The following is a 27753-nucleotide window of genomic DNA, read 5'->3' as shown; positions in this document are numbered from 1 at the left end:
TGCACATGGTTTTTCCCAACTGCTAAAAAATTTCCTGCTGCGATCAACTTGGAATTACCCCCAATAATAGTAATAATAATTCACACCGACTCAATTGCCACATTGGCCTTAAAATATCAGACCTAAATTCCGGGTCCTTGACTTGGTGTAAAGGGTCTGAAACAGTTATCATCACAGTTTGAAACTGTGTTGATCATCAGAGCCGGCCTTAGGCATAGGCAAACTAGGCAAATGCTTAGGGCATTTGGTATGGTTAGGGGCACCAGCAGCTTCTGCTGATGAAAATGATATGCGGCATGCCTATATTCTGTGTGTGACTGCGGCTGTATCTGCATACGAAATACTACATTGCAGTGTATTCCTGGAAATCACTGTAATGTAGCATTTCGTATGCGGATACAGTCGCAGTTGCACACAGAATATAGGCATGCTGCATATCATTTTAATCATCAGAAGCTGCTTGTGCATCCTAGTCACATAGTAATGCAAATAAGATGCATTTTCAGAAACAAAAGGCACCAGACGTTAGCAGAGCTGCCAGATGACTCATGCCAGGCATCTCTTGCAGAACTAGTGGCGGTGCTAGGGGGCACCAGCCAAAATCTTGCCTAGATCATCATATTGGTTAGGGCCGGCTCTGTTGATCATACCTGACTGGACCTGGGATTTTGGTCTGAAAGTGGTATAAACTGCAGTATAAAAATAAATCTGTCCAACATTTGTGGGCTACATACAAAAGCAGCCAGTAGTTACCCTGCATGCCTTTAAAACAGCATATATTTGCACCCTGTGGTTTGTCCAGGTGCAGTTACTTCCTCTTTCTTGTTTTACTCCCCACTCAGAAACAATCCTTTGTTTTTACTAAATCATTGATTTATACAGGATGGTAAAAAATAAGAATTTACTCACCGGTAATTCTATTTCTCGTAGTCCGTAGTGGATGCTGGGGACTCCGTAAGGACCATGGGGAATAGCAGCTCCGCAGGAGACTGGGCACAACTAAGAAAGATTATGGACTACCTGGTGTGCACTGGCTCCTCCCTCTATGCCCCTCCTCCAGACCTCAGTTAGGAAACTGTGCCCGGAAGAGCTGACACAATAAGGAAAGGATTTGGAATCCCGGGTAAGACTCATACCAGCCACACCAATCACACCGTACAACTCGTGATACTATACCCAGTGAACAGTATGAATAACAACTGAGCCTCTCAAACAGATGGCTCCAAACAATAACCCTTTAGTTAGGCAATAACTATATACAAGTATTGCAGACAATCCGCACTTGGGATGGGCGCCCAGCATCCACTACGGACTACGATAAATAGAATTACCGGTGAGTAAATTCTTATTTTCTCCGACGTCCTAGTGGATGCTGGGGACTCCGTAAGGACCACGGGGATTATACCAAAGCTCCCAAACGGGCGGGAGAGTGCGGATGACTCTGCAGCACCGAATGAGCAAACTCAAGGTCCACCTCAGCCAGGGTATCAAACTTGTAGAATTTAGCAAATGTGTTTGAACCCGACCAAGTAGCAGCTCGGCAAAGTTGTAAAGCCGAGACCCCTCGGGCAGCCGCCCAAGAAGAGCCCACTTTCCTCGTGGAATGGGCTTTTACAGATTTAGGATGCGGCAGTCCAGCCGCAGAATGTGCAAGTTGAATCGTACTACAGATCCAGCGAGCAATAGACTGCTTTGAAGCAGGAGCACCCAGCTTGTTGGGCGCATACAGGACAAATAGCGAGTCAGTTTTCTTGACTCCAGCCGTCCTGGAAACATAGATTTTCAGGGCCCTGACTACGTCCAGCAACTTGGAATCCTCCAAGTCCTTAGTAGCCGCAGGCACCACAATAGGTTGGTTCAAATGAAAAGCTGATACCACCTTAGGAAGAAATTGGGGACGAGTCCTCAATTCCGCCCTATCCATATGGAAAATCAGATAAGGGCTTTTACATGACAAAGCCGCCAATTCTGACACAGGCCTGGCCGAAGCCAAGGCCAACAGCATGACCACTTTCCACGTGAGATATTTTAGTTCCACGGTTTTAAGTGGCTCAAACCAATGTGACTTAAGGAAATCCAACACCACGTTGAGATCCCAAGGTGCCACTGGAGGCACAAAAGGGGGCTGAATATGCAGCACTCCTTTAACAAACGTCTGAACTTCAGGCAGTGAAGCCAGTTCTTTTTGGAAGAAAATCGACAGAGCCGAAATCTGGACCTTAATGGAACCTAATTATCTGGAAAATCAGAAAAGGGCTTTTACATGACAAAGCCGCCAATTCTGACACAGGCCTGGCCGAAGCCAAGGCCAACAGCATGACCACTTTCCACGTGAGATATTTTAGTTCCACGGTTTTAAGTGGCTCAAACCAATGTGACTTAAGGAAATCCAACACCACGTTGAGATCCCAAGGTGCCACTGGAGGCACAAAAGGGGGCTGAATATGCAGCACTCCTTTAACAAACGTCTGAACTTCAGGCAGTGAAGCCAGTTCTTTTTGGAAGAAAATCGACAGAGCCGAAATCTGGACCTTAATGGAACCATAGTCACCCCTGACTGTAGGAAGTGCAGAAATCGACCCAGCTGAAATTCCTCCGTTGGGGCCCTTCTGGCCTCACACCACGCAACATATTTTCGCCATATGCGGTGATAATGGTTTGCGGTCACCTCCTTCCTAGCTTTAATCAGCGTAGGGATGACTTCCTCCGGAATGCCCTTTTCCTTCAGGATCCGGCGTTCAACCGCCATGCCGTCAAACGCAGTCGCGGTAAGTCTTGGAACAGACAGGGTCCCTGCTGCAGCAGGTCCTGTCTGAGCGGCAGAGGCCATGGTTCCTCTGATATCATTTCTTGAAGTTCTGGGTACCAAGCACTTCTTGGCTAATCCGGAACAATGATTATAGTTCTTACTCTTCTCCTTCTTATTATCCTCAGTACCTTGGGTATGAGAGGAAGAGGAGGGAACACATAAACCGACTGGTACACCCACGGTGTCACTAAAGCGTCCACAGCTATCGCCTGAGGGTCCCTTGACCTGGCGCAATATCTTTTTAGCTTTTTGTTGAGGCGGGACGCCATCATGTTCACCTATGGCCTTTCCCACCGGTGTACAACCATTTGGAAGACTTCTGGATGAAGTCCCCACTCTCCCGGGTGGAGGTCGTGCCTGCTGAGAAAGTCTGCTTCCCAGTTGTCCACTCCGGGAATGAACACTGCTGACAGTGCTAACACATGATTTTCCGCCCATCGGAGAATCCTTGTGGCTTCTGCCATCGCCATCCTGCTTCTTGTGCCGCCCTGTCGGTTTACATGGGCGACCGCCGTGATGTTGTCTGACTGGATCAGCACCGGCCGGTGTTGAAGCAGGGGTCTTGCCTGACTTAGGGCATTGTAAATGGCCCTTAGTTCCAGAATATTTATGTGTAGGGAAGTCTCCTGACTCGACCATTGTCCCTGGAAGTTTCTTCCCTGTGTGACTGCCCCCCAACCTCGAAGGCTGGCATCCGTGGTCACCAGGATCCAGTCCTGTATGCCGAATCTGCGGCCCTCTAGAAGATGAGCACTCTGCAGCCACCACAGCAGCGACACCCTGGCCCTTGGAGACAGGGTTATCAGCCGATGCATCTGAAGATGCGATCCAGGCCACTTGTCCAACAGATCCCACTGAAAGATCCTTGCATGGAACCTTCCGAATGGAATTGCTTCGTAAGAAGCCACCATCTTTCCCAGGACTCGCGTGCAGTGGTGCACCGACACCTGTTTTGGTTTTAGGAGGTCTCTGACTAGAGATGACAACTCCTTGGCCTTCTCCTCCGGGAGAAACACTTTTTTCTGTTCTGTGTCCAGAACCATCCCCAGGAACAGTAGACGCGTTGTAGGAACCAGCTGCGACTTTGGAATATTCAGGATCCAGCCGTGCTGTTGTAGCACTTCCCGAGCTAGTGCTACTCCGATCAACAACTGTTCCCTGGACCTCGCCTTTATAAGGAGATCGTCCAAGTACGGGATAATTAAAACTCCTTTTTTCCGAAGGAGTATCATCATTTCGGCCATTACCTTGGTAAATACCCTCGGTGCCGTGGACAGACCAAACGGCAACGTCTGGAATTGGTAATGACAGTCCTGTACCACAAATCTGAGGTACTCCTGGTGAGGAGGGTAAGTGGGGACATGCAGGTAAGCATCCTTGATGTCCAGTGATACCATGTAATCCCCCTCGTCCAGGCTTGCAATCACCGCCCTGAGCGATTCCATCTTGAACTTGAACCTTCTTATATAAGTGTTCAAGGATTTTAAATTTAAAATGGGACTCACCGAACCGTCCGGTTTCGGTACCACAAACATTGTGGAATAGTAAGTAACCCCGTCCTTGTTGAAGGAGGGGTACCTTGATTATCACCTGCTGAGAATACAGCTTGTGAATCGCCTCCAGCACTGCCTCACTGTCCGGGGGAGCTGTCGGCAAGGCAGATTTGAGGAAATGGCGAGGGGGAGACGTCTCGAATTCCAGCTTGTACCCCTGAGATACTACTTGTAGAATCCAGGGATCCACCCGTGAGCAAGCCCACTGGTCGCTGAAGTTCTTGAGACGGGCCCCCATCGTACCTGGCTCCGCATGTGGAGCCCCAGCGTCATGCGGTGGACTTAGAAGAAGCGGGGGAGGACTTTTGTTCCTGGGAACTGGCTGTATGTTGCAGCTTTTTCCCTCTACCTCTGCCTCTGGGCAGAAAGGACGCGCCTCTAACCCGCTTGCCTTTCTGGGGCCGAAAGGACTGTACCTGATAATACGGTGCTTTCTTTGGCTGTGAGGGAACATGGGGTAAAAATGCTGACTTCCCAGCTGTCGCTGTGGAAACGAGGTTCGAGAGACCATCCCCAAACAACTCCTCACCCTTGTAAGGCAAAACTTCCATGTGCCTTTTAGAGTCTGTATCTCCTGTCCACTGCCGAGTCCACAATCCTCTCCTGGCAGAAATGGACATTGCGTTTATTTTAGATGCCAGCCGGCAAATATCCCTCTGTGCATCTCTCATGTATAAGACAGCGTCTTTAATATGCTCTACGGTTAGCAATATAATGTCCCTGTCTAGGGTATCAATGTTTTCCGACAGGGAATCTGACCACGCAGCTGCAGCACTGCACATCCATGCTGAAGCAATAGCCGGTCTCAGTATAATTCCTGAGTGTGTATATACAGACTTCAGGATAGCCTCCTGCTTTCTATCCGCAGGCTCCTTTAGGGCGGCCGTGTCCGGAGACGGTAGTGCCACCTTTTTTGACAGACGTGTGAGCGCTTTATCCACCCTAGGGGATGTCTCCCAATGTGACCTGTCCTCTGGCGGGAAAGGGTACGCCATTAGTAACTTTTTAGAAATTACCAGTTTCTTATCGGGGGAAGCCCACGCTTCTTCACACACTTCATTTAATTCATCAGATGGGGGAAAAACCACTGGTAGCTTTTTCTCCCCAAGCATAATACCCTTTTTTGTGGTACCTGGGGTAATATCAGAAATGTGCAACACATTTTTCATTGCCGTAATCATATAACAAGTGGCTCTATTGGAATGTACACTAGTCTCATAGTCGTCGACACTGGAGTCAGTATCCGTGTCGACATCTGTGTCTGCCATCTGAGGTAGTGGGCGTTTTAGAGCCCCTGATGGCTTTTGAGACGCCTGGGCAGGCACGGGCTGAGAAGCCGGCTGTCCCACATCTGCTATGTCGTCAAACCTTTTATGTAAGGAGTTGACACTGTCGCGTAATTCCTTCCACATGTCCATCCATTCAGGTGTCGACCCCGCAGGGGGTGACATCACATTTATCGGCACCTGCTCCACCTCCACATAAGCCTCCTCATCAAACATGTCGACACAGCTGTACCGACACACCGCACACACACAGGGAATGCTCTGACTGAGGACAGGACCCCACAAAGTCCTTTGGGGAGACAGAGAGAGAGTATGCCAGCACACACCAGAGCGCTATATACTGCAGGGATACACACTACACACAGTGATTTTTCCCCTATAGCTGCTATAATACACAGTTTGCGCCTAAATTTAGTGCCCCCCCTCTCTTTTTTACCCTATTGAGCCTGGAAACTGCAGGGGAGAGCCTTGGGAGCGTCCTTCCAGCGGAGCTGTGAGAGGAAATGGCGCCAGTGTGCTGAGGGAGATAGCCACGCCCCCTTCCCGGCGGACTTCTCCCGCTTTTTTTAGGATATTTTTGGCAGGGGATTTTACACATATATAGTCTTACTGACTATATTATGTGTTTTTTTTGCCAAGCTAAGGTACTATTATTGCAGCCCAGGGCGCCCCCCCCCCCCCCCCAAGCGCCCTGCACCCATCAGTGACCGGAGTGTGTGGTGTGCATGGGGAGCAATGGCGCACAGCTGCAGTGCTGTGCGCTACCTTAATGAAGACCGGAGTCTTCAGCCTCCGACTTCCTGGACGTTCTTCTTGCTTCTGGCTCTGCAAGGGGGACGGCGGCGCGGCTCCGGGACCGGACGACCGAGGCTGGGCCTGTGTTCGATTCCTCTGGAGCTAATGGTGACCAGTAGCCTAAGAAGCCCAAGCTAGTTGCAAGCAGGTAGGTTCGCTTCTTCTCCCCTCAGTCCCTCGTAGCAGTGAGTCTGTTGCCAGCAGATCTCGCTGAAAATAAAAAACCTAAATATACTTTCTTTTCTAAGAGCTCAGGAGAGCCCCTAGTGTGCAACCAGCTCGGCCGGGCACAAAATTCTAACTGAGGTCTGGAGGAGGGGCATAGAGGGAGGAGCCAGTGCACACCAGGTAGTCCTAAATCTTTCTTAGTTGTGCCCAGTCTCCTGCGGAGCCGCTATTCCCCATGGTCCTTACGGAGTCCCCAGCATCCACTAGGACGTCAGAGAAAATAAAATAAAATAAAAAATAGAACAATTCGGCACACACAGGCAGCACCGAGTTTCCAGCAAGATATTGTGCTGTAGAAGTTTCCCCTCTTTTGGGGGCTTTCAGAAAGGTTTAACACATTTTACAGCAGTGTTATGCCCGCGTCGAAAATAGACGTGTTAAGACGAATTGGTGATACTGACTTTGAAGCTTTGCAGATCCGAGTGTAAATTCTAGCAGCCTCAAACAACAAATTATCAGCTTGATTCTGTCGTGTCTTACAATATACGTTATCTTCATGTTTTAGACATTTCAAGTAATGCAACTCGCTAACGTAATCCACATGTGTGAAAATATTCCACTGAGACAGCAAAGAGAATATATAAATCCTTCAATTTCCCCCACTTTATACCACGTCTGCAGTGTAGAGCAGAATCCCCTACATAAACCTTGCAAATACTTTCTTTACTGTGAGCGTAGTATTTTTGTTTAACTTCAGAAGCACACTGTAACTCCAACTTTCAGAGGTTTAACAGATATTATATACAGTACAAAATCGTCAGCAACCCCTTGCTATAAATCCAATGTGTTTTCATTACCTAGAATTTATTATGTGGAAGAATGTGTAAGAAATTAATTCCCCGCTCCAAGCAAACACTAGGGCTTGCTGGAAATATTACCAGCCTTCTGGCTTCTAGTTTCAAGGCAGCCTTTAACCTATTATTAACCTTTCTGCCGTTAAAGAGGAGATAAACCTAGGAAATCTAAAAAATATCTTTCATATGTTGAAGATAGGGAGGTCAATCCCGGGTTCGGGATCGGCGGGATCCCAGGATTTAGGGCCAAAAACGTCCGGGATTCAGGGATCAGCGTTGAGCGTCCTCAAGACGCTCAGACGCTGTCCGGCTCCTTCCTCCCGGCTCCCCCTGCGCAGCATGGCCTGTGAATGTGAGGTCACGTTGCGCTGTCAGCAGCCGCAGAGCAAGAAGGTACGGCGGTATTCACCCGCCGCCTCCTCCCGGCTCCCCCTGCACTCACCCGCCGCCTCCTCCCGACTCCCCCTGCACTCACCCGGCGGCTCCCCTGCACTCACCCGCCGCTTCCTTTTCACCCGCTACCCGGCTGTGCAGGTTTGTACATTTTTTTATGTCTGCGGGGCAGGTGGGGAGGGGAGGGGGGGGGGGCATGGGGGATGGCCGGACACAGTTGAAAGCCAATCCCGGGAATCCCAAGATTGACCATTTTTCAATCCTGATCCCCGGGATTGAAAAAATGGCCCAGGATTGGCCTCCCTAGTTGAAGATGAAGGCAGAAGTTTCTAATCGCTGAGAGTAAAGGTCGCTATTCCATTATGGCCTAAGGCAATACCTCCCAACTGTCCCGATTTTCGCAGGGCAGTCCCAGTTTTTTGGGACTATACCGCTGTCCCACCCGCAGACTGCAGTGTCCTGCGGGGGGGGGGGGGTTTAGTTGGGAGGCTCCTGTCACTCACCGCTCTGCTCAGCAGTGGATAGACACTGTGCACATACGCACAGCGTCTATTGACGAGAGACAGAGGGAGAGAGGGCATGCCAGCAGCTCACAGAGCACTGGGCATGCCCCCTAAGTGACAAAAATGGGGGACGTGGTTTGTGAGCGCAGCACTCCCACAAAGTCACCTTTCCGGGCGCGGCGCAGCTTCGCCGCGCAGTTGTCCTGCTCAACAGTTTAGAAATGTTGGGAGGTATGCCTAAGGGACCAGACTAAGCATTCATAAATGACCAGTAATTGCTTTGGGGTACAGTGTTATGCTGGTGCACAATGCAAGAGCACCTCAGAGACTCTATGGGGTAGATTTACTAAGGTGGGAGTTTTTTTTTTTAGAACTGGTGATGTTGCTCATAGTAACCAATCAGATTCTATCTATTATCTTCTAGAAGCAGCTAGATAAATGTTACGTAGAATCTGATTGGTTGCTGCCAACAATATCACCCATTCTATGAGACTCCCACCTTGGTAAATTTTCCCCTACATATACAGCTGTGTTTTTATACAGTGTGGCTTCCATCATGCCAAACAGACCCTCTCGGTGCACCAGGTTGTTTTTTTTTATAAATCCTATTTTTTATTAAGGACTCTATGGAGACACCTGCCTCCACAGCGTCAACGCTCCAACGCCTCCCAACCCACTAGCGAATAATAACTAAGGTTCTGATCACAGGACCATAGGGCAATTGGGAATATGTGGCTCACCTGCGACTGATTTATATCACATACATTTGGGTAGAGAATGCAAATGGTACAGAGCATTCACATTTATATTACTAGCTCATTTGCTTCAATTGGGTTTTCAGCGTGTTCCCTTCATGTAAAAATCTAATTGAAACAAATGAGCCATTGACAAACTCTGTACATTCAAGATTGATATGTTAGTTTAATATAAAAAAAAAAAAAACCCTTGACTTTAGCAGAAGAAAATAAGAAAAGAAAAGAAATCTGACAATTTGGAAAATCAAAGCAGTAAGGGAAATTCGGGCTCATTGTAAGACCACCAAGACAGAACTATTGAGTAAATGTTTAATATGTACAGACATGTTTTTATCATTAGTCTTAAAATATGCTATGTTAGATTGCAATAATTTTGCATGACAATGTAATTGGCTGTAATAATTATTACTAATGCAGCCTTTAAATCTTAATAGATTATAAAAAACGTACCTATAAATTTTGATGAGGTTGCGAATAACTTGCACGACGAGAACAGCTGTACGGAACTTATTGATATACTGTTGAGGAAAATGAAAAAAGACAGCAGAGATTACTACTGTACGTACGCACTTAATACTAAATCAAAGACATTTTACAGATGGTTTACCTGTCCGATATTTATAGTAGATGCACCTTAGAATGTCAACCTAAGCTTCCATATTTACAGTCTGTTCTTCTTTAATCTGGCCTGTTTTGCCATTAATAATATTTTTTAATACAATTTTTAACCTAAAAGCATTGTCCACTACTTGACGACCTTGCTTATTTATAGACCTACCCTCTTTCTCCAATCTTCACTATTAAAAGAAAGCAGCCACAGTTACTGGAAGATCTGACCAGTGGCGGAACTCCTGGGGGCAATGGAAGCATTTGCCATAGAAGACTGCCAGGGGTGTCAGTGGCAAACGCAGGATTTGCATGGTTTTTTTTTCCAGAACTGGGTGGAGCCAATCACGGGGGTGGGGACTGAGTTGACCCAGTATATGCTGGGTCCGTAAAACTAGTGTGTCTGTGTGTGTATATATATATATATATATATATATATATATATATACACATATATCTACATATATATATACATACACACACATACATATACACATATACATAGCATATTAAACATGCATACATATATATATATATATATATATGTACACACACATACAGTACACATATATATACACATGTATATATATATATATATATCATATGTGTGTGTGTGTGTTTATATGTATGTATGTATGTATGTATATACATGTCGTGTATATATGTATGCACGTGGATATATATGTACTATAATTAAAATAAAGTATACTTTTATTGCACTTACAAGTGCCACCAGGAAGACAGCAGGCTGCAGAGGACGCTAGACAGCCATTAATAATACTCATGCAGCTAAAAAAAAAAATATATATATATATATATATAATTTTTTTTTAGTGGAGGGGGGTTTCTGGGTGCTCGGAAACCCCCCCTGGGTGCGCCACTGGGTGTGGTGGGGTGCCAGTGAGGGTGCTGAGAAGGGGTGAAGCTGTTTACCCACTACATGCCCTCCCTGGAGCCAAAACGTTATTATAGCAAGAAGGAAGCATTGTAAGAAGACCAAGGGCTGGGGGTGGTGCGGAGTCAGACAATGGTGGGGGGAGGGGAAGGGCAAGAGGGCATTGGACAACCCTTCCTCCCGGGGCCACTGGCTCTGACAGCCAGGAAATTATATGGTCGCCAGTCCTCGTGGTTTCAAAATTAGTCAAACCTAACTTAATCCCTGGTATTCTAATCTGGAACAAAATAATAAACAGTCTGCAAAAGGGAGAGCTATTTAATTTTTCATTTACTTCTTAACACAAAGCCTGGGTGCTACTAAGTGGATGATTGGCTCCTTTATTACCCTATTTCCCCGTTAAGGTCATTTTTTGTTTTTCATTCGTAAAACTTTACTACATTGACACGTCTACGTGCAAAATCCATGGCAAATATATCTTGCCATAGCTTTCAATGCCAACACTAAAAGGGCTTTCCTCTCCTCAGCCTCCTGACTGCCAAATTACACTTTAGCAAATCTCTAAAACGCCATAGAGCATTCCCCTCCAGATAATAACACACACTGAACAAACCCATTTTCTAGTTCCTATTTAACTTGGCTTTCGTGCTTTGCGTTCTCTCCGTCCCAGCAGATGTAATAAAGTTTATTTTTCTTAAGACTGTGGATTCTCTGTCATTTAGTATCATTTTGCATCATTTCTCTCTTTTGGAGAATTTACTGATTCTTATGTTTTACATTTCAAAGAACTTATTGAACTTATTTAGTTCCTTTGCCATTTCTCACTCAGATAAGCTATTATTATTTATATTGGCCTACTACAAAAATGCAGTTATTATATTATTTATGTTCTCCGATCTCACATCCCAAGTACAACACAGTCATGTCGTCGTTTAAGTGGTGCCCAGAGTACATACCCAGGGGCGTAACAGAACTTTGTGGGCCCCATAGCAACATACTGTATAGAAGGGGCCCCTGCCCCAATGCTTCTTGAGAGACACTTCTCTGCAGTAATCTTATGCCATATAGTGGTGACCTATCTCATTTTCTGAACCATAGTAGAGCCCTATTTAATATTATGCCCCATAGTAATGCCCTGGTTTATTTTATGAACCATCATAGGTCTCTAGTTTACAATACATGATGCCACAATGCAGGGATGCCAGTACACACTAGGCCACAAATGTACCCCCAATTCATATTATGACATACAGTGCCCTCAAGTTCAAATTATGCCACATTACAGTGCCCCAGTTCATATTATGTAACATTACAATGCTCTTCACATTACAATGAGCAGATCAGATTATGCCACACAGTGCCGTAACTAGACATTTTAGCACTGTGTGCAAGAAACAGCAATGCCCCCCCCCCCCCCCTGCATCATATTCAACATAGGGCCAGCACGCGCCAAAAATATAGGGGTGTGCTGCACAGTAGTCTCCATTATTCAATTTGTGCCACACTGTAGCGCCACGTACACACATTACGGCAGGCAGAGCACCATTTTACACATTACGGCTGGTAGGGTCCCCTTTTACACATTTAGGCTGGTAGAGTCCCCTTTTACACAGTACAACTGGTAGAGTCCCCTTTTACACATTTAGGCTGGTAGAGTCCCCTTTTACACAGTGCGGCTGGTAGAGTCCCCTTTTACACAGTACGGCTGGTAGAGTCCCCTTTTACACAGTACGGCTGGTAGTGTCCCCTTTTACACAGTACGGCTGGTAGAGTCCCCTTTTACACAGTATGGCTGGTAGAGTCCCCTTTTGCACAGTACGGCTGGTAGTGTCCCCTTTTACACATTTTGGCAGGTAGAGTCCCCTTTCACACAGTACGGCAGTCAGAGACCCTTTTTTACATTACGGCAGGTAGATTACCCCTTTTACACATTACACCAGGTAGACTTCCCTTTCACACAATACGGCAGGCATTACGGCAGGTAGAGTCCCCTTTTACACAGTACGGCAGGTACAGTCCCCCTTTTACACATTACGGCAGGTAGATTCCATCTTTTACACATTACGACAGGTAGAGTCCCCTTTCACACAATACGGCAGGCATTACGACAGGTACAGTCCCCTTTTACACATTACGGCAGGTAGATTCCCCCTTTTACACATTACAGCAGACAGAGCATTTTACCTCCCCCCCCCCCCCCTAATCTTAGGGATTAGTGTAGTTTAGTGTACTGTAGTATAGTGGAGTGTACTGTAGTATAGTGGAGTGTACTGTAGTGTAATATAGTGTAGTGTAGTTGAGTGTACTGTAGTGTAATATAGTGTAGTATAGTATAGTATAGTGTACTGGAGTGAAGTATAGTGTAATATAGTGTAGTGTAGTGAAGTGTAGTGTAATATAGTGTAGTGTAGTGTATGTATAGGCATTTACGTGATGTTTGCGTTCTTGATGCGCTTTTGCTGGCTCCTGTACAGAACACTGTACACTTCACAGACAGAGAGGGGGTGGGCTGCGGGACTCGGGAGCACAGCAGCACAAGGGGGATAAACTGTCCATCGCTTCCACTGGCTATACACAGCGATCAGCGGCAGAGGCTCCAGCTGGCGGAGCATGGGGCTGCGGGCGGCAGGTAAAGGGGAGCGGGAGGGCGGCGGTCAGTGGGAGGGATATGCGGGCACTTGGGGTGTATGTAGAAGGTGCGCCCACAGGGCAAGTGCGCTGTGGGCAATGCACCTTCTGCATACACCTAGTTACGGCACTGATGTCACATTACAGTGCCCTCCAGGTCACTTTGTGCCACATTACAGTGCCCCCTTACCATTATAACATCCACTACACTCCTCTCACTGATAATATAATGTCATAAATTCAGGCTGTGCATCGGCACCCCTTGCACCCACTATCTTTACGCCCATGTGCATACCCTTATTTGTGTTTAAAATATGGTCAACCGAATACACAATCACAGAAATGTGATAAATGAAGGATAACTTTAGGATGCAAGCAGGCTGCCGTGTCCAGGAATTTACTGGTGTAAACTGTCATAATTAGCTTAGACCGCCGGTCACAATACCTCCCCCTACATCCCGCCCCTTAGAATCTCGACAGTCGGCATGCTGACTAGCAGGGACTATTCCCACTCGTGGGTGTACAGGACACCCACAGAGTGGGAATAGAACCTGTGGAGAGCACTGCGAGCCACAGAGCCCGCAAGGGGCTTGTTGCGCTCACAGCCAGCCATCTCGATGCTGGGATCCTGGCGCCAGTATGGTGACTGGCGGGCTCCTGACCGCCGGTTCATGCATACCCAACCCGATTTGCTGTACATACTTTCGTGCTGCCTTCTGGTAAACTTTTTCCAAAATAACTCTATCACTACTGTATCTGTAAAGATAAATATTACGGGGTACAGCGCTCCACTGCAATGCATGTGACTGTTTAGTGACAGGCAATTGTCAGCGCGACCCCCCCCCCCCTTCCACCTCCACCCCCCTTGTATTTGACAACACACTGTGGAGGATAAGTGTGGCTGTTTCCCACAGCAACTAATCAGATTCTAGCTATTATTTATCTACCACAGTCTATAATATGGTAGCTAGAATCTGATTGGTTGCTAAGGACATTTCCCCACTGTCTGCTGAAAGAAAGGTTAAGAGAGAGTCCCTTTACCTGCATAGGCATATAGTAAAGGTTATTTGTCTCACTTTGGGCAGGCTGCCTGCATCAAGCATCACATTTTGAATGTGATGTATCGCACCAATGATAGCATGCATATCAGCATCTATTAACGCTATATGAATGAAGATTTAAGCGAAGGACAGCTCTCCCATGATTCACACACCGCAGGGGACACAGGGAGGGATCCGGTTGGATCCCTATCAGTGCAAAGAAGCACGAAAAGAAGCCCTTAGGCATCTATTGGGTAATGCTGTCTGAAGAACAGAGCAGCCATGGAGGCAGAGCAACGTTCCCTCACGGTACACACAACTTTCTTGTTTTTTGGTAATAGATGTGGCCATGTCTGTGTTTGGCCATGCCCCCACTCTACCACCAGGGCCTGTGAGATGTCTCTGCGGCCCTGACCATCCATATTCTGTATAGAATTTGGCAGGGAGACTGGACTACTATCATGATTTTACATTCTTGGAACAATATTTCAGCTGTTTCTGCAAAACTGTTAATTCTTACAAATGATAATAATTCATTTGTTAAGAATGTAATGACATTATATACTATGAAACATATTTAGAAATTATATTCCTTATACAAAGACTTTTTTAATTTTGGGATTAAATAATATCTCCGTCGTGCATATTAAAATCAAACAAAAATATAATTTAGATGACAGACGTTTCACCATGTTTTCTACTTTACAAATCAAAAATGATTTTACCCGTCCCACATTATGGAATATCATTATTCTTTTTTATTAAGCTCTACCCAGCTCTGTTAATACTTTTGCTGACTTTTTGGTTAGAATATCATTTTTATATAATTTACCGGTACATATAAGTTTGCTTAGGTATATACTGTATACAGCATGCACTAGTGTTGCCTACAAACTCATTTTTATCAATGTCCTAATGTTTAGATCACTTTTATGGCTGTGGTATATTTTGTCGTTATTTATTATGTTGACATTCATAATTTCGACATGAGAATGTGTACTTGGTCTTCATGTTGACATGCAGCGTGTCAACATGCTTGGCTTGTCTACATTGACCACGTACACATTCATTATGTCGACACTGATGAAATATCGTCAGGAGTAGAATGTTGAGAAAACATCCCTGGTGGTCTAGTGGTGACTGGCATGGTGGGTCCAACGGCTCCAGCTGTATCTTCCAGGACTAATGGTGGTGATATCCTAATGACTTTGGGTGGATCCTACAGCACCTCTGGTGGAGAATCTACCCCTAGTGCCCAACCCTAACCTCTCCTGCCATAGCCTAACCCTCCACCTAGTGACTAACCCTCCCACAGCCTAACCTCAACCCTTCTACTGGTGCCCAACCCTAACCTTGCCTCCCATAGCCTACCCCTAACCCTCCCCTCCCATAGTTTAACTCTAATCTCCCCTTATTGTGCAACCTTAACCTCCGCTCCCATATCCTATCCCTCCCCCTATTGCCTAACCCTCCCACAGCCTAACCCTAACCCTCCCCCTAGTGTGCAACTTTAACCTCCCCTCCCATAGCCAAACCCTCCCCTTAGTACCTAACCCTAACCTTGCCTCCCATAGACTAACCCTCCACCTAGTGACTTACCCTCCCACACCCTAACCTCAACCCTTCCACTAGTGCCCAACCCTAAGCTTGCCTCCCATAGCCTAACCCTATCCCTCCCATATCCTAACCCTAATCTTCCCCTTATTGTGCAACCTTAACCTCCGCTCCCATACCCTATCCCTCCCCCTACTGCCTAATCCTCCCACAACCTAACCCTCACCCTAGTGCACAACTGTAACTTCGCCTAACATAACCTAATCCTCCCCCTAGTGCGCAACTGTAACCTCCCCTCCCATAGCCAAACCCTCCTCTTAGTACCTAACCCTAACGTCGCCTCCCATAGCCTAACCCTCCCCCTAGTGTGCAACTGTAACCTCCCCTCCCATAGCCAAACCCTCCTCTTAGTACCTAACCCTAACCTCGCCTCCCATAGCCTAACCCTAACCATCCCCTTATTGCGCAACCATACCCTATCAACCATATTGCGCAACCATACCCTACCATAGCCTCAGTGGCGCTGAGAGAGGGGGGGGGGAAGGGTAAAAATTACCTGGGCCCAGGTCTGATGGAGGGGTCCAGTGAGGGCCAAGGTCCACCCCTGTACCTGGAAGCAGCAGCTGCAGCTTTTCTTCTCAGCCCAGCACACGCTGCTATATGCTGGGCTGCAGTGTGACCAGGGAAGCGCTTAAAATACAATTTTTCTGTATTTTTTTTTTCTAAGGGTGCATGGCCATTAGGGCACCCTACCTGAAAAGTACCTGGGCCCAGCCAGGCTCCCTACTGCCCTGTCTGGGAGCCATGCCATGCTCCTGTGAGTGGGTGCTGCTCATGTGCTAGACATGCCACCAAAAAGGTGTGACGATGCCCCCAGCATGCTGTAGTCACACCCCCTCCGGAGTGGGGGCAGGAAGTTGTTGTACCAGGGCCCAGGATTTCTCTTGTCAGCCCTGCATAGCCTAACACTTCACCCAGTGCCTAACCATAACCTTCCCTCTAGTGCCTACCCCTAACCTCTCCTCCCATAGCCTAACCCTCCCCCTAGTGCCTAATCCTCCTCCGTGTGCCTACCCCAAACCTCCCATCCTATAAGCCTAACCCCCCCACTTGTGTCTACCTCTAACCCTCCCCTCCCACAGTCCAACCCTAAAGATGCGTACACACCAGAATGATGTGCGATCGATGCAACATCGTTTACGACGGGACCCGGCATTGGCAAGTGCATATACGGTACACTTGCCGATGTCTGGGGCCACACTTGCCGATGTCTGGGGCCAATCATGCTGCAATCGACTGCATGGTCCTCGTCTGCGTTATTGCCCGACACCGTGCGATATATCATCTGTACACACTAGAAGATAACTTTCTGAACCAGCCGATATAGGCCAGATCTTACGCATTATCACCTAGTGTGTGCGCACCCTAACTCTCTGCTGCCACAGCCTAGATTATAACTACATTCCCACTTTTATTTTAGTCAGCGACTGAAACCACAGAACGTGAATGATCAAACATAAAGGGCCAGATGCACCATCGCTTGGAAAGTGATAAAATGGAGAGTGGAAAAGTGACAGCCAATCAGCTCCTAACTGCCATTTTTCAAACACAGCCTGTGACATGAAAGTTAGGACCTGATTGGCTGGTACTTTATCACTCTCCATTTTATCACTTTCTAAGCGATGATGCATCTAGCCCAAAGTCTTTGATCTGTTTTATAAAACACAACGAGGAAAATAAATGCCTGTTTCGTTAACACTCAGAGATGACAAATAAAGGCCTCTGTGAAACTGCCGGGATTTCTAAAACAAGATATTTTTTTTTCTACAAAGGAACTTTTCTCTATTATGATTAAACTAGGGTGAATTATGGGCTGTGATAGATTCATGCAAAACTGTGCTTTTCCGCTTCAGTCATTTTGTTATGTTCATATATCTCTTTATAATGTTTAACGGCGGCTGCTGAGAATTATATCTCCTTTTGAAATGGCTGTCTGTTCAGCGTCTGCTTGTTTTATGCTGTGCAGTGATACTTGTGAAGTGTAATTCAAAAGAAAAAGAGAAACCTGACCTGAACTCTTGTGGATTAAAATAAAATAAAGTCATAGTTGTATTCAATAATAATTATACAAAGCATAAAGTACTTGAGAGATGACTGAGTGTCTTCCATTAACTGTGAACTAGAGTACGCAAGCATGTGATATACAGTATACTAATGGCTAGTAACGGATGGCAGCAGCATCTTTGTCCCACGGCACCTTCCTATGGCTTTTGTGGTGCCTGGAATAGCACCAGGGGCGTAACTAGGGGGGGCTCCATGGCAACATTTTCATGGAGTCAGAATTAACACCATCCGTGGCCGCATGAACGGTGTAATAGTTAGCATTACTGCCTCACAGCACATGGTCCTACCCAGTGGTGCAAGTAGAAATATTTTCTTAGTGGTACTGAGTGCCGAAAAATGGGTGTGACCATGAGTTGTGAGGGGTGTGGCCACATGCTGCTAGTGGGAGTGGTTACATGACACTATCGGCGTAGCCACACGAGAGCCCCCTTTTTTTTTTATCTGGTGGCAAGGCTAAAAATATAAGTAATGCCTCCAGTATAATAGAAATTTATAGAAATGCCCCCAATTTAATACCAATATATAGTAATGCCTCCATTATATAGGAAAATACAGTCACTGTTGCACTCCCAGTAACCCTGACAAAGTGGGAGGAGCCGTCATGCTGACAAGCACCATGGTCTTGTTGCTTTGTGACACATTATAATTGTGGTAATGGCAAAGTGTGACAGGTGGTACTGCGTACCCGCTGCCAAATTCTTAAGGGTACTCCGTACCCGAGCGTACTCGCATACTTGCACCGCTGACCCTACCATGGAGTTTGTATATTATCCCCGAGCAACACCAAAAATATCCCGGGGCAGGGATTGGTGTGAATGGGTAAATATGCAAACCACTTCAGAGTTTGTGTGCATTAAATAAATCCCGGCACCAGAATCTCGATCATAAGTATGGTGGGGATGTTAGGGTTAGGCTGTGAGAGAGGGGAGGTTAGGGTTAGACACTAGGGGGAGGATTAGGGTTAGGCTTCAGGAGGGGAGGGTTAGGGGCAGGCTGCGGGTTGGGATGGTTAGGGGGAGGGTAAGGGGTAGGGTTAGCTTTCCTTCTAAAAAGTGTCGGGATTCTTACCGTCGGAATGCCGCTGTCGGTATTCTATCTGTCAGCATCCTCACTGCCGGGATCCTGTACCCAACCATTAAACCCAAGGTAAAACACTAAAGGGATAGTTTACATTTTTCTTCTTCATTTGCAGATTAAACTCAATGAAGCAAAGTCCAAGTACAACACTTACACCACCAATTACTATGCAGCCAGTTGGTCTTTACATTTACAGGCCTTTAATTACTGTAGCTTGACACATACACAACTGTCCTTCCCAAAGAGGGAAACAAAACCATCCAGGTGCCCCAACTACAGGGCTCATACTGTTTCTTTCCTAAGCATGGCTATTATATGTTTTACTCAATAAAGAAATTATTTCCTAGCCTTTATCCCAGCTGATCAAGTTTGCTTTGTCCCAGGTTGGGAGATCAAAGACAACCGCACTAGGAGTATTGATCCTATGAACCAAGTCAATATTTCCAACAAACCAGCAACATAGTATGTAGAGCCGTAACCTGCTGATATCATCATCATCGCCGTCATCATCATCAATGATCAGCAACAGCACTTGCACTATAGGACTGAACTAGTTTAAGGCCAAAAATGATCTTCAAGTAGTCATTGCATAAGACAAGGGTTGCATTGACTGATAAGGAGACTACAGTACCTATTATTATTATAAATATGTGTGTACAGGCTTGAGAAGGTAGCAGAGTTTCTGTACATACCAGTGGAAGCCTTACAACTACGAACAGTCCCGTGAAGATAAGGAAGGTACAACCGTACTCACTGTTATACACGCTGGTAGATGGAGTGGAGCTTTAGTTGAGTGGGGTGTCATACAGATCACCAGTCGGTGAGTGTACTGTATGTAGGTACTGAATAATAGTGCAGGATGCTGGAACAGCGTCTATAACGGTAGGTAATCAAGACTACTGTCATCCACTGTGGCACTCTCACAGTCCCAAGATGGCTCTGCGCATGCTCAGTAGTAGCCTCTGTGGTCATCTTAGTACAGGGAATGAAGCTTCCCTGGAGGAGTAGCAACATGGAGTCTGCGCAGTAGCACACTTCACTTTCAATAATTACAATATAACAGCTAGGGAGTAATATCAGTGAGGGTAGGCTACACAGCAAAGAAGTGGGTTTTGAGGAAGCCCCTCAAAGAATGAAGGTTGGAGAAGTCTGGACAGTCTGGCAGGACAGGAGCTTGGATTCTATAACTAGGAATCGGCAAAGTAGAATTCTTGGCAGTACCACCAATCTTAGTTCCCCTTGTGACAGACAGTGGTGTCAAGAGAGAGGGGGGGGGGAGGGTACAAATTACCCTTGCCCAGGTCTGATGGAGGGGCCCAGGCCTCCTCCCCCTTACCTGGCATCAGCAGCTGCAGCAGCTCTTCTCCTCAGCCCAGCACACTCTGCTGTGTACTGGGCTACAGTGTGGCCATAGAGGTGCTTAAAATACAATTTTTTTCAGTATTTTTTCTAAGGGTACATGACCACACCTCCTGTGATTAGGCCACGCCCCTTGAAAAGTACCTAGGCCCAGCCCGGCTCTCGACTGCCCTGGTGACAGACATGGCATTGGCAATGCAGAATCTCCAACCCATTACACAGCTGCCCATGTACTGTGAACATTAAGATGGCATGACTACCATTTTCTTACATACCATGAGGTGTTCCATAATCAAAGTAGTGAGGGAGTTGGGTCAGACTTAGGAGAGGAAGACCGGCGGCCATGGTAAGAATGGGAGTGGGGGAGTGGAGGGGGGGGGGGGGGTGTTTTGTTTATATGTTTGTAAATCCAGTCATCAGGACACAGAGACATGTGAGTTCACTGCTGTGCTGCTTTATTCCTTCACCAACTACAGGCACACTGCACACTGGACCACCCACTTCCCAGCATCCCCCTGGTCCTAGGGACCATCACTGAAGATTCAGACTTACACATGTTAGTAGGGGAGTGTCTACAAATATTAAGCATTCTAATACACTAACATCACAGGGGGGCGACAAAGATGCTATATAGCAGGGGGAGGGAGGACAGTAGAGAAGGTTGGGCCAGCAAGAGAGGGGGAGGAGTAAGCAGGGGCAGAGACTGAGGTGGCGCAGCATATGCCGAGTCCGTCATACTGGTATAAATTATATATATTGTATACATACTGTATGTGCTATTTCTTTGAACTGACTCTTCTTGCATTCAGTTGTTGCAATGCAATGTGCTCCGATCTTGGTCATTGTCAATTAAAATCAATACTTGGCCCATGATTCAATAGACCGTATAGCGTAAAGTAGTGATATATAGGGTTTATACAGAGGCAGCTTCTCAGTCTCACTTTGGCAGCTGGTGATGCTGCTTGGGCACAGAGATGGAACCGGTGACAAATGACAGGAGCGGTGTAATCCAAAACACATGTGCCGAACCTCTCAGTCTCAGCAATAGGTTTATGCAGCTGCTGTGAAAAGGATAAATGACACATTCTCCGAGTGATGGAAGGCCCGTGGGTGCTGATACTACATACATCTAAAGTAATAGCAAGTTTACTGCTGCCGGGTTATTACCATTCACTCATTAGTCACCTGAATGTGTTTTAAAAGGCCTATTTAGTGCAAATAAACAGCACAGCATAGTACATGCTAATAGGTAAATAATAGCTGAGGGATAGAAACCATTTGCCTCATCCACACTAAATCATATACGTATGTAAAATACCATTTACTCTGCATTATATTGTATCAGCGTGTAGACATGGTGACAGCGAAGGAACTATCGACATACAGTAGATTGGGTGCGGCTGCTGCAGGTCAGGGGCAACGCCAATCCGCCCTACAGGAGCTCACAATGTGCTCTTCTGACCTTGTTACGCCCCTACATTTTAGTAAATGACTGCACAAAAATGATCTTCAGGGAAGCTTTGTATACTGGACATCTAGACCAGTGGTTCTCAAGTACCCCTAACAGTTCATGTTTTCCAGGTCACCTAGCAGTTGGACAGGTGTATTCATTACTCACTGACACATTTTAAAAGACCCACAGGTGGAGCAAATTATTTCACTTGCGATCCTGTGAGGAGACCTGGAAAACATGAACTGTTGGGGGTACTTGAGGACCGCGGTTGAGAACCACTGATCTAGACCATCTTCTTATATATGTAATCTCTTCTCCTTCCAGCTCATATTCATATGCCATACTGCAAAGCTAAACCTCTTTTTTGTTGAGATGGGCAAAAGAAGGATGCAGATAAGCAAGATCAGGATCTACGGGGCTCTCAGTGCGTCAGCTTCACGGGCAAGTAAAGCAAGTGCAAGAAAACTGCAAAGAGCGTGCAGCAGTTTACATAAAAATATAGATGAGACAGACTAAGGGGGAGATGTATGAAACCTTTCACAGAGATAGAATTGAGATGTTTCCCATAAATGTCATTTTATAGTTATGTGTGCAGTGTTATCGATGTTTACAGTCATGGTTACTAAGCTATTAGACAGCCAGGAAGTCAAAGAGCAGTCAAACAGTCAAAATCAGAACAGGCAAATCATAGAATTGATAGAGGGGGGCTAGACTGTACACCCTGACTGTACATTATGAAAGGTGCCCCCATGCTAAAACTTGTAGTGCTGCACACAGAAAAAAAGAAGGCGCACTCTTCAAACATCACTAATCAGAATTGTAAGAAATTTAGCAATTTAACATCAAGTAAAAGTGAGATTCTTTGCATAATTTTGGCCAAACGTATGGAACTACTAAGAATGCTAAATTGATTTCTCACAAATATTTAAAATGCCCGCTCTAATATATATTGTAAATGCCTGCACATCTTATTACCATATCCCATAAATGTGCGCTGTACATCGCACAACACTGCATCCCATAAGAGAAAACAATACACCCACACATTATCTGAGTTCCAAAGCTCATTGATGTATATATTTGTTATTAAAAAGGATATGGATTCAATATATATTACAAAGTACAGTATAATTGCAACAATTGCTGACCTTATTGAATCTGCAGATCTAGCCTGTATTACAGAGACCTGGCTAGATGAAAATGCAGCACCTATATTGGAGGCTGCAGTACAAACAAACTACTCTGTCATCCACAACCCAAGACTGGACCGCAGGGGTGGCGGGGTGGCTATCTGCTTCAAAAAAGAACTTAAACTTAGGGTCCACCCTATTGAAACTACTCGCTCATTTGAGTGCATTGCTGCCCGGAGTTCGACAGGATTAGGTTTCAGAGTACTTCTCATTTACCGGCCACCTGGAGATGGAAAGATATTTCTACAAGAAATTGCAGACACTGTTGCTGGCCTGGTTCTGGAACATCAAAGATGGCTCATCCTCGAGGATTTCAATGCATGGGTGGATGATGAGCTCTCACGCCTTGGCCAAGACCTCCTGTGCACAATGAATGGTCTGGGCTTCACACAGGTCATTCCCTCTGCCACACATAAAAGTGGTCACACTCTCAACCTTGTCTTTCAGATTGGATTAGAAGTCACTGACCTAAAAATAAACCCAGTCATCTGGTCAGACCACTACTCCCTCTGGTTCTCAGTTGCAGCCTTGATGAAGGGAGGTATCCCGAAACGCGTCGGCACTGTATGACAAGCAAATCACAGGAAGCTTTACCAGACAGACGAAGCGTTGTGGACGTTGGAGTACTGGTTCCGGAGCCGTTATCTCCCCTGGGCAACATCTTATGTGCACTCACTTCATCCATTCTGGTAAACCTCCACCTTTACTTGACTCCTGGACTTATAATATTATCAGTATCAAGCAGTCAACATGAATTTTAAGGCTAACTTTTAAACACCTGTATTATTCTGCTCTCTGGTAATTTTCCATTCATTACCAAAAATTTGGAGCCTATATCATTATTATTATTTTTTACCTTATCCGTCATTGTTTCTGTATTAAAACCTTCTATTTTAAACGTATTACACTATATATGTTCATTTTTCTCCCACATATGGATCAATGTGATATGAATATGCGGTAAAACCCACGCCTAGAAGCTCTATAAGGGAAGTACTATTCTACATTTTTTTCACCAATTAGCGCACACCATCTGGTCTAAACTTTTTTCTGCCACTTACACACTTGGCCACGGGGTTAGCCTATCTGACCAGCAGGTTGCAGCTCATATTGGTTTGGCGCCACGACCCTTCTCTACCCTATACTCCATCTGACCCTCAATTAAGATCTCTGCCCGTGGAGTTGACCAGGTATCGTCCAACGAGGGGTATGACTCCCCAGGCTCTTGCAGCAAATCTGGATCTCTCTGCTATACTGGGTGCCTGTGAAGATCCCTGTTCCCTAGTCCGTTATTATAATAGGGATGTTATGGCTGCAATTGATATTATCACCCCTGTGCGTTTAAGACCTCGCAAACCACAACGTCAAGCTCCATGGTTCGACAACAGTGTTAGTCAGCTCAAGAAAAGGGGGCGTAGACTGGAAAGACGATGGAGGAAGACTAACCTAGTGGATGACAAAATAAAACTAATAAAGCATAACGAAGAATATCAATCGACAATCACTCGTAAGAAAGCACAGTTCCTGTCAAATGAGATCACAGCAGCAAACAATAGGCCAGCTCAACTTTTCCGCACAGTGGAGATGCTTTGCAAGCCAGCATGCCTGCAGACTGATGAGACCCTCTCCCAGGCAAGATGCAACGAGTTTGCAAACTTCTTTGCAGATAAAATATCCACCATCCGGGCTGGAATCTCCACAGTGCCATCAAAGGAGTGCCAAACTACAAAGCCTGCCAATATAAGCTACCTGCCTTCATGGACCAGCTTTGATCCAGTGGATGTAAAGGACACTGCTGAAATTGCTCGGATTTTGCGTCCCACCACCTGTGATCTGGACCCAGCCTCAACCAAGCTTCTAATAGGTTGTATGGATATAATTGGTCCTGTCTTTACAAAAATTGTTCAATGCTCTTTGCAGACAGGCATTTTTGCTGGACCCCTAAAGGAAGCAATTGTTAGACCGCTTCTTAAAAAACCTAATTTAGATCCCGACTGCATGACCAACTACAGACCGGTATCAAACCTTCCTTTCCTAGGAAAGGTTATTGAGAAAGTCGTTGCAAATCAACTGGAAACCCGCCTGACAACCCATGATATTTATGATCCATTTCAATCAGGATTCAGGAGAAGACATAGCACTGAAACAGCCCTGGTGTGTGTGTTAAATGATCTTCTGATGGCAAAAGACAGAGGTGACTGTTCAATATTAATCCTTCTGGATCTCTCGGCAGCATTTGATACCGTGGACCATGGGCTTCTGATTGAGCGACTGATACATTTCTGTGGTCTGGATGGCACAGTCCTAAGCTGGTTCAAATCATTTCTCACAGGCAGGTCACAGAGAGTATCATCTGGATTATACTCATCACCACCAGTGCCATTGCCATGTGGTGTCCAACAAGGTTCTATACTATCCCCATGCTTTTTGCAGTATACATGCTCCCATTGGGCGAAATAATCAGGCGCCATGGCCTGGTCTACCACTGCTATGCAGATGATACACAACTATACTTGTCCTTTGCTCCGGGCACTGATAACCCAATAGCAACCCTAAATGGCTGTCTAGCTGAACTACAGGAGTGGATGAGCGCCAGTTGGCTGCGACTGAACCCGGATAAAACAGAGGTCCTTATGATACGACCGCAACATCAAAGGACAAGACTGCAGCATAGCCAACCAACTGGATTTACACTCGGGGATTCAGAATTACAGACCAGTGATCATGTGCGGAATCTTGGCGTTGTCCTGGATGGTGGCTTGACACTTAAACATCAGATATCAGCCACAATCAAATCCTCATTCTTTCACCTGGGGAACATAGCCAGAATCAAGCACTTAATTCCCTCAGATGATATGCCAAAAGTCATACATGCATTTGTATCATCTCGATTAGACTACTGTAATGCCCTCTACCTTGGTCTACCAGCAAAAGAATTGCAGCGCTTACAGCTGGTGCAAAACACAGCTGCCAGGCTATTAACCAACCAGCCCCGTTCTAGCCACATAACACCCATCCTCTACTCCCTTCACTGGCTGCCTGTACGATGGCGAATCATCTTCAAGATTGGCTTACTGAGTTTCAAAGCATTACATGACCAAGGCCCAAGGTACCTGAAACAGCTTCTGAACCCATACTGCCCCACTCAATTACTGCGATCTGTAGATGAAGGACTTTTAGCAGTACCTAGAATCTACCGTAATTCATCTGGGGGTCGAGCTTTTAGTCATGCGGCTCCAACTCTATGGAACTCACTTCCCCGCACAGTGTGAGAGGCCCCAACTATAGAATCCTTCAAAAGTAGACTCAAGACTTTTCTGTTTACTCAAGTATTTCCATAATGTCCATTTTAGTATCTTCATGCTTCTGTATTTTATGAAAATGTACTTCATTATTTTCTGTACTATATTATGCTATGTATCTGTTAAGCGCCTTGAGTCCTATTGGAGAAAGAGCGTTATATAAATAAAATTATTATTATTATTTTATACCTATAGTTACAACTCATACAGTAAGCAGTTAATACATAAAGTTACATACAGTTACATGCCAGCGATACAATACCATTCCCTCACTGTATCTTATATATCTCTTTCTCTGTAAAGTAATGTTGGGACTCCATCTTCCTCTGAGACCAAACCAGGAACTGAACTGGCAGCAAGTTCATCATCCTCTGAGACCAAAAAGCAAGTAACCTCCTGTGTGGTCAGCAGAGTATTATCTAGTTTCTGGGGGAGGGGTTCATGGTGAGTCACTATTCTCTTTGTATATGGTAATCAGACTCAGCCTTGAAGACATCCAAAGGGCTGGCCTGAGTTCCCTGTCCACTGTAACATTCATTGTTCTAACAAAGTGATTTTAGCTTTTATACATGTAATCATAATTCCGTGTTGCAAAACTTGCAATGTACTACAACTTAATAACAAGTATCAAATTAATCTACACATTAAGCTGGTTGCTTCAATAGTAAACATGACAGGTCTATCTGGTTCAGTTCAAATAATACACATACATGACACCACTTCATTACATATACAATTCTAAATCATCATGATGTCTGGCGCTTGATATTATTATAATTATGTACTGTATGAAATAAGTGTCGAATCCATCTCTGTGGCATGTCCATGTAAATGCGTGTGTTACCATATTTTTCTGTGCTCGCTGCGCGTATTTGCAAGTATAGCGACTTAAATGTGTGTAGTTTGTATGTTCTCTTGATGTAATATTTTTTTACTTCGACACTACCCACCACGTTCATTGGGTAGGACCCTAACACTCTGAAGGTTCAAGTCCAGGGTATGGGACACCCCCAGGCCAGCCCAACCAAACTACGCCAAGGTACCACACTAGTGAGAGAAATTATAGAATTTCTAATACAAAATTATAATAAAAAATAAAAAAAATACAGGGGCCAAGAGCAAGGAACAGGAAGTTCAACAACAGGAAGTCAATCCAAAGACTTTGCACCCAGGCTTCATCAAGGAATAATCTGTAATGAACAATGGGGGTCATTCCGACCCGTTCTTCGCTGCGGTGCAAACGGGACTGCGGCTGCGCGGCGCCCGCAATGCACACGCGCGTCGTTGCCAGGCGACGATCGTCGCCGTGCAGCGGTGCCACCAGTGCAGAAAGTGATCGCAGCGGCGATCACATGAAGACTGACAGGCGGGAGGCATTCCGGGGCATCAACTGACCGTTTTCAAGGCGC

General features: G+C 45.7%; 1 protein-coding gene across 4 annotated transcripts in view; it reads right to left on the bottom strand.

The window, feature by feature from the left end:
- The window catches only part of LOC134999232 (cyclic nucleotide-binding domain-containing protein 2-like), a 713550-nt gene that overhangs the window by 301347 nt on the left and 384450 nt on the right, over positions 1 to 27753 (bottom strand). For all 4 annotated transcript variants that reach the window (XM_063951415.1, XM_063951414.1, XM_063951412.1 and 1 more), the window contains one exon: positions 9567 to 9634. In XM_063951415.1, the coding sequence (XP_063807485.1) occupies positions 9567 to 9634 (68 nt within the window). The remainder of the gene's footprint in view (positions 1 to 9566; positions 9635 to 27753) is intronic.

The sequence above is a fragment of the Pseudophryne corroboree genome, chromosome 2 (genome assembly GCF_028390025.1).
Source record: "Pseudophryne corroboree isolate aPseCor3 chromosome 2, aPseCor3.hap2, whole genome shotgun sequence".
NCBI classification, from domain to species: domain Eukaryota; kingdom Metazoa; phylum Chordata; class Amphibia; order Anura; family Myobatrachidae; genus Pseudophryne; species Pseudophryne corroboree.
The sequence above is the reverse complement of the archived record's forward strand: the minus strand, read 5'-3'. Positions and strand labels throughout refer to the sequence as shown.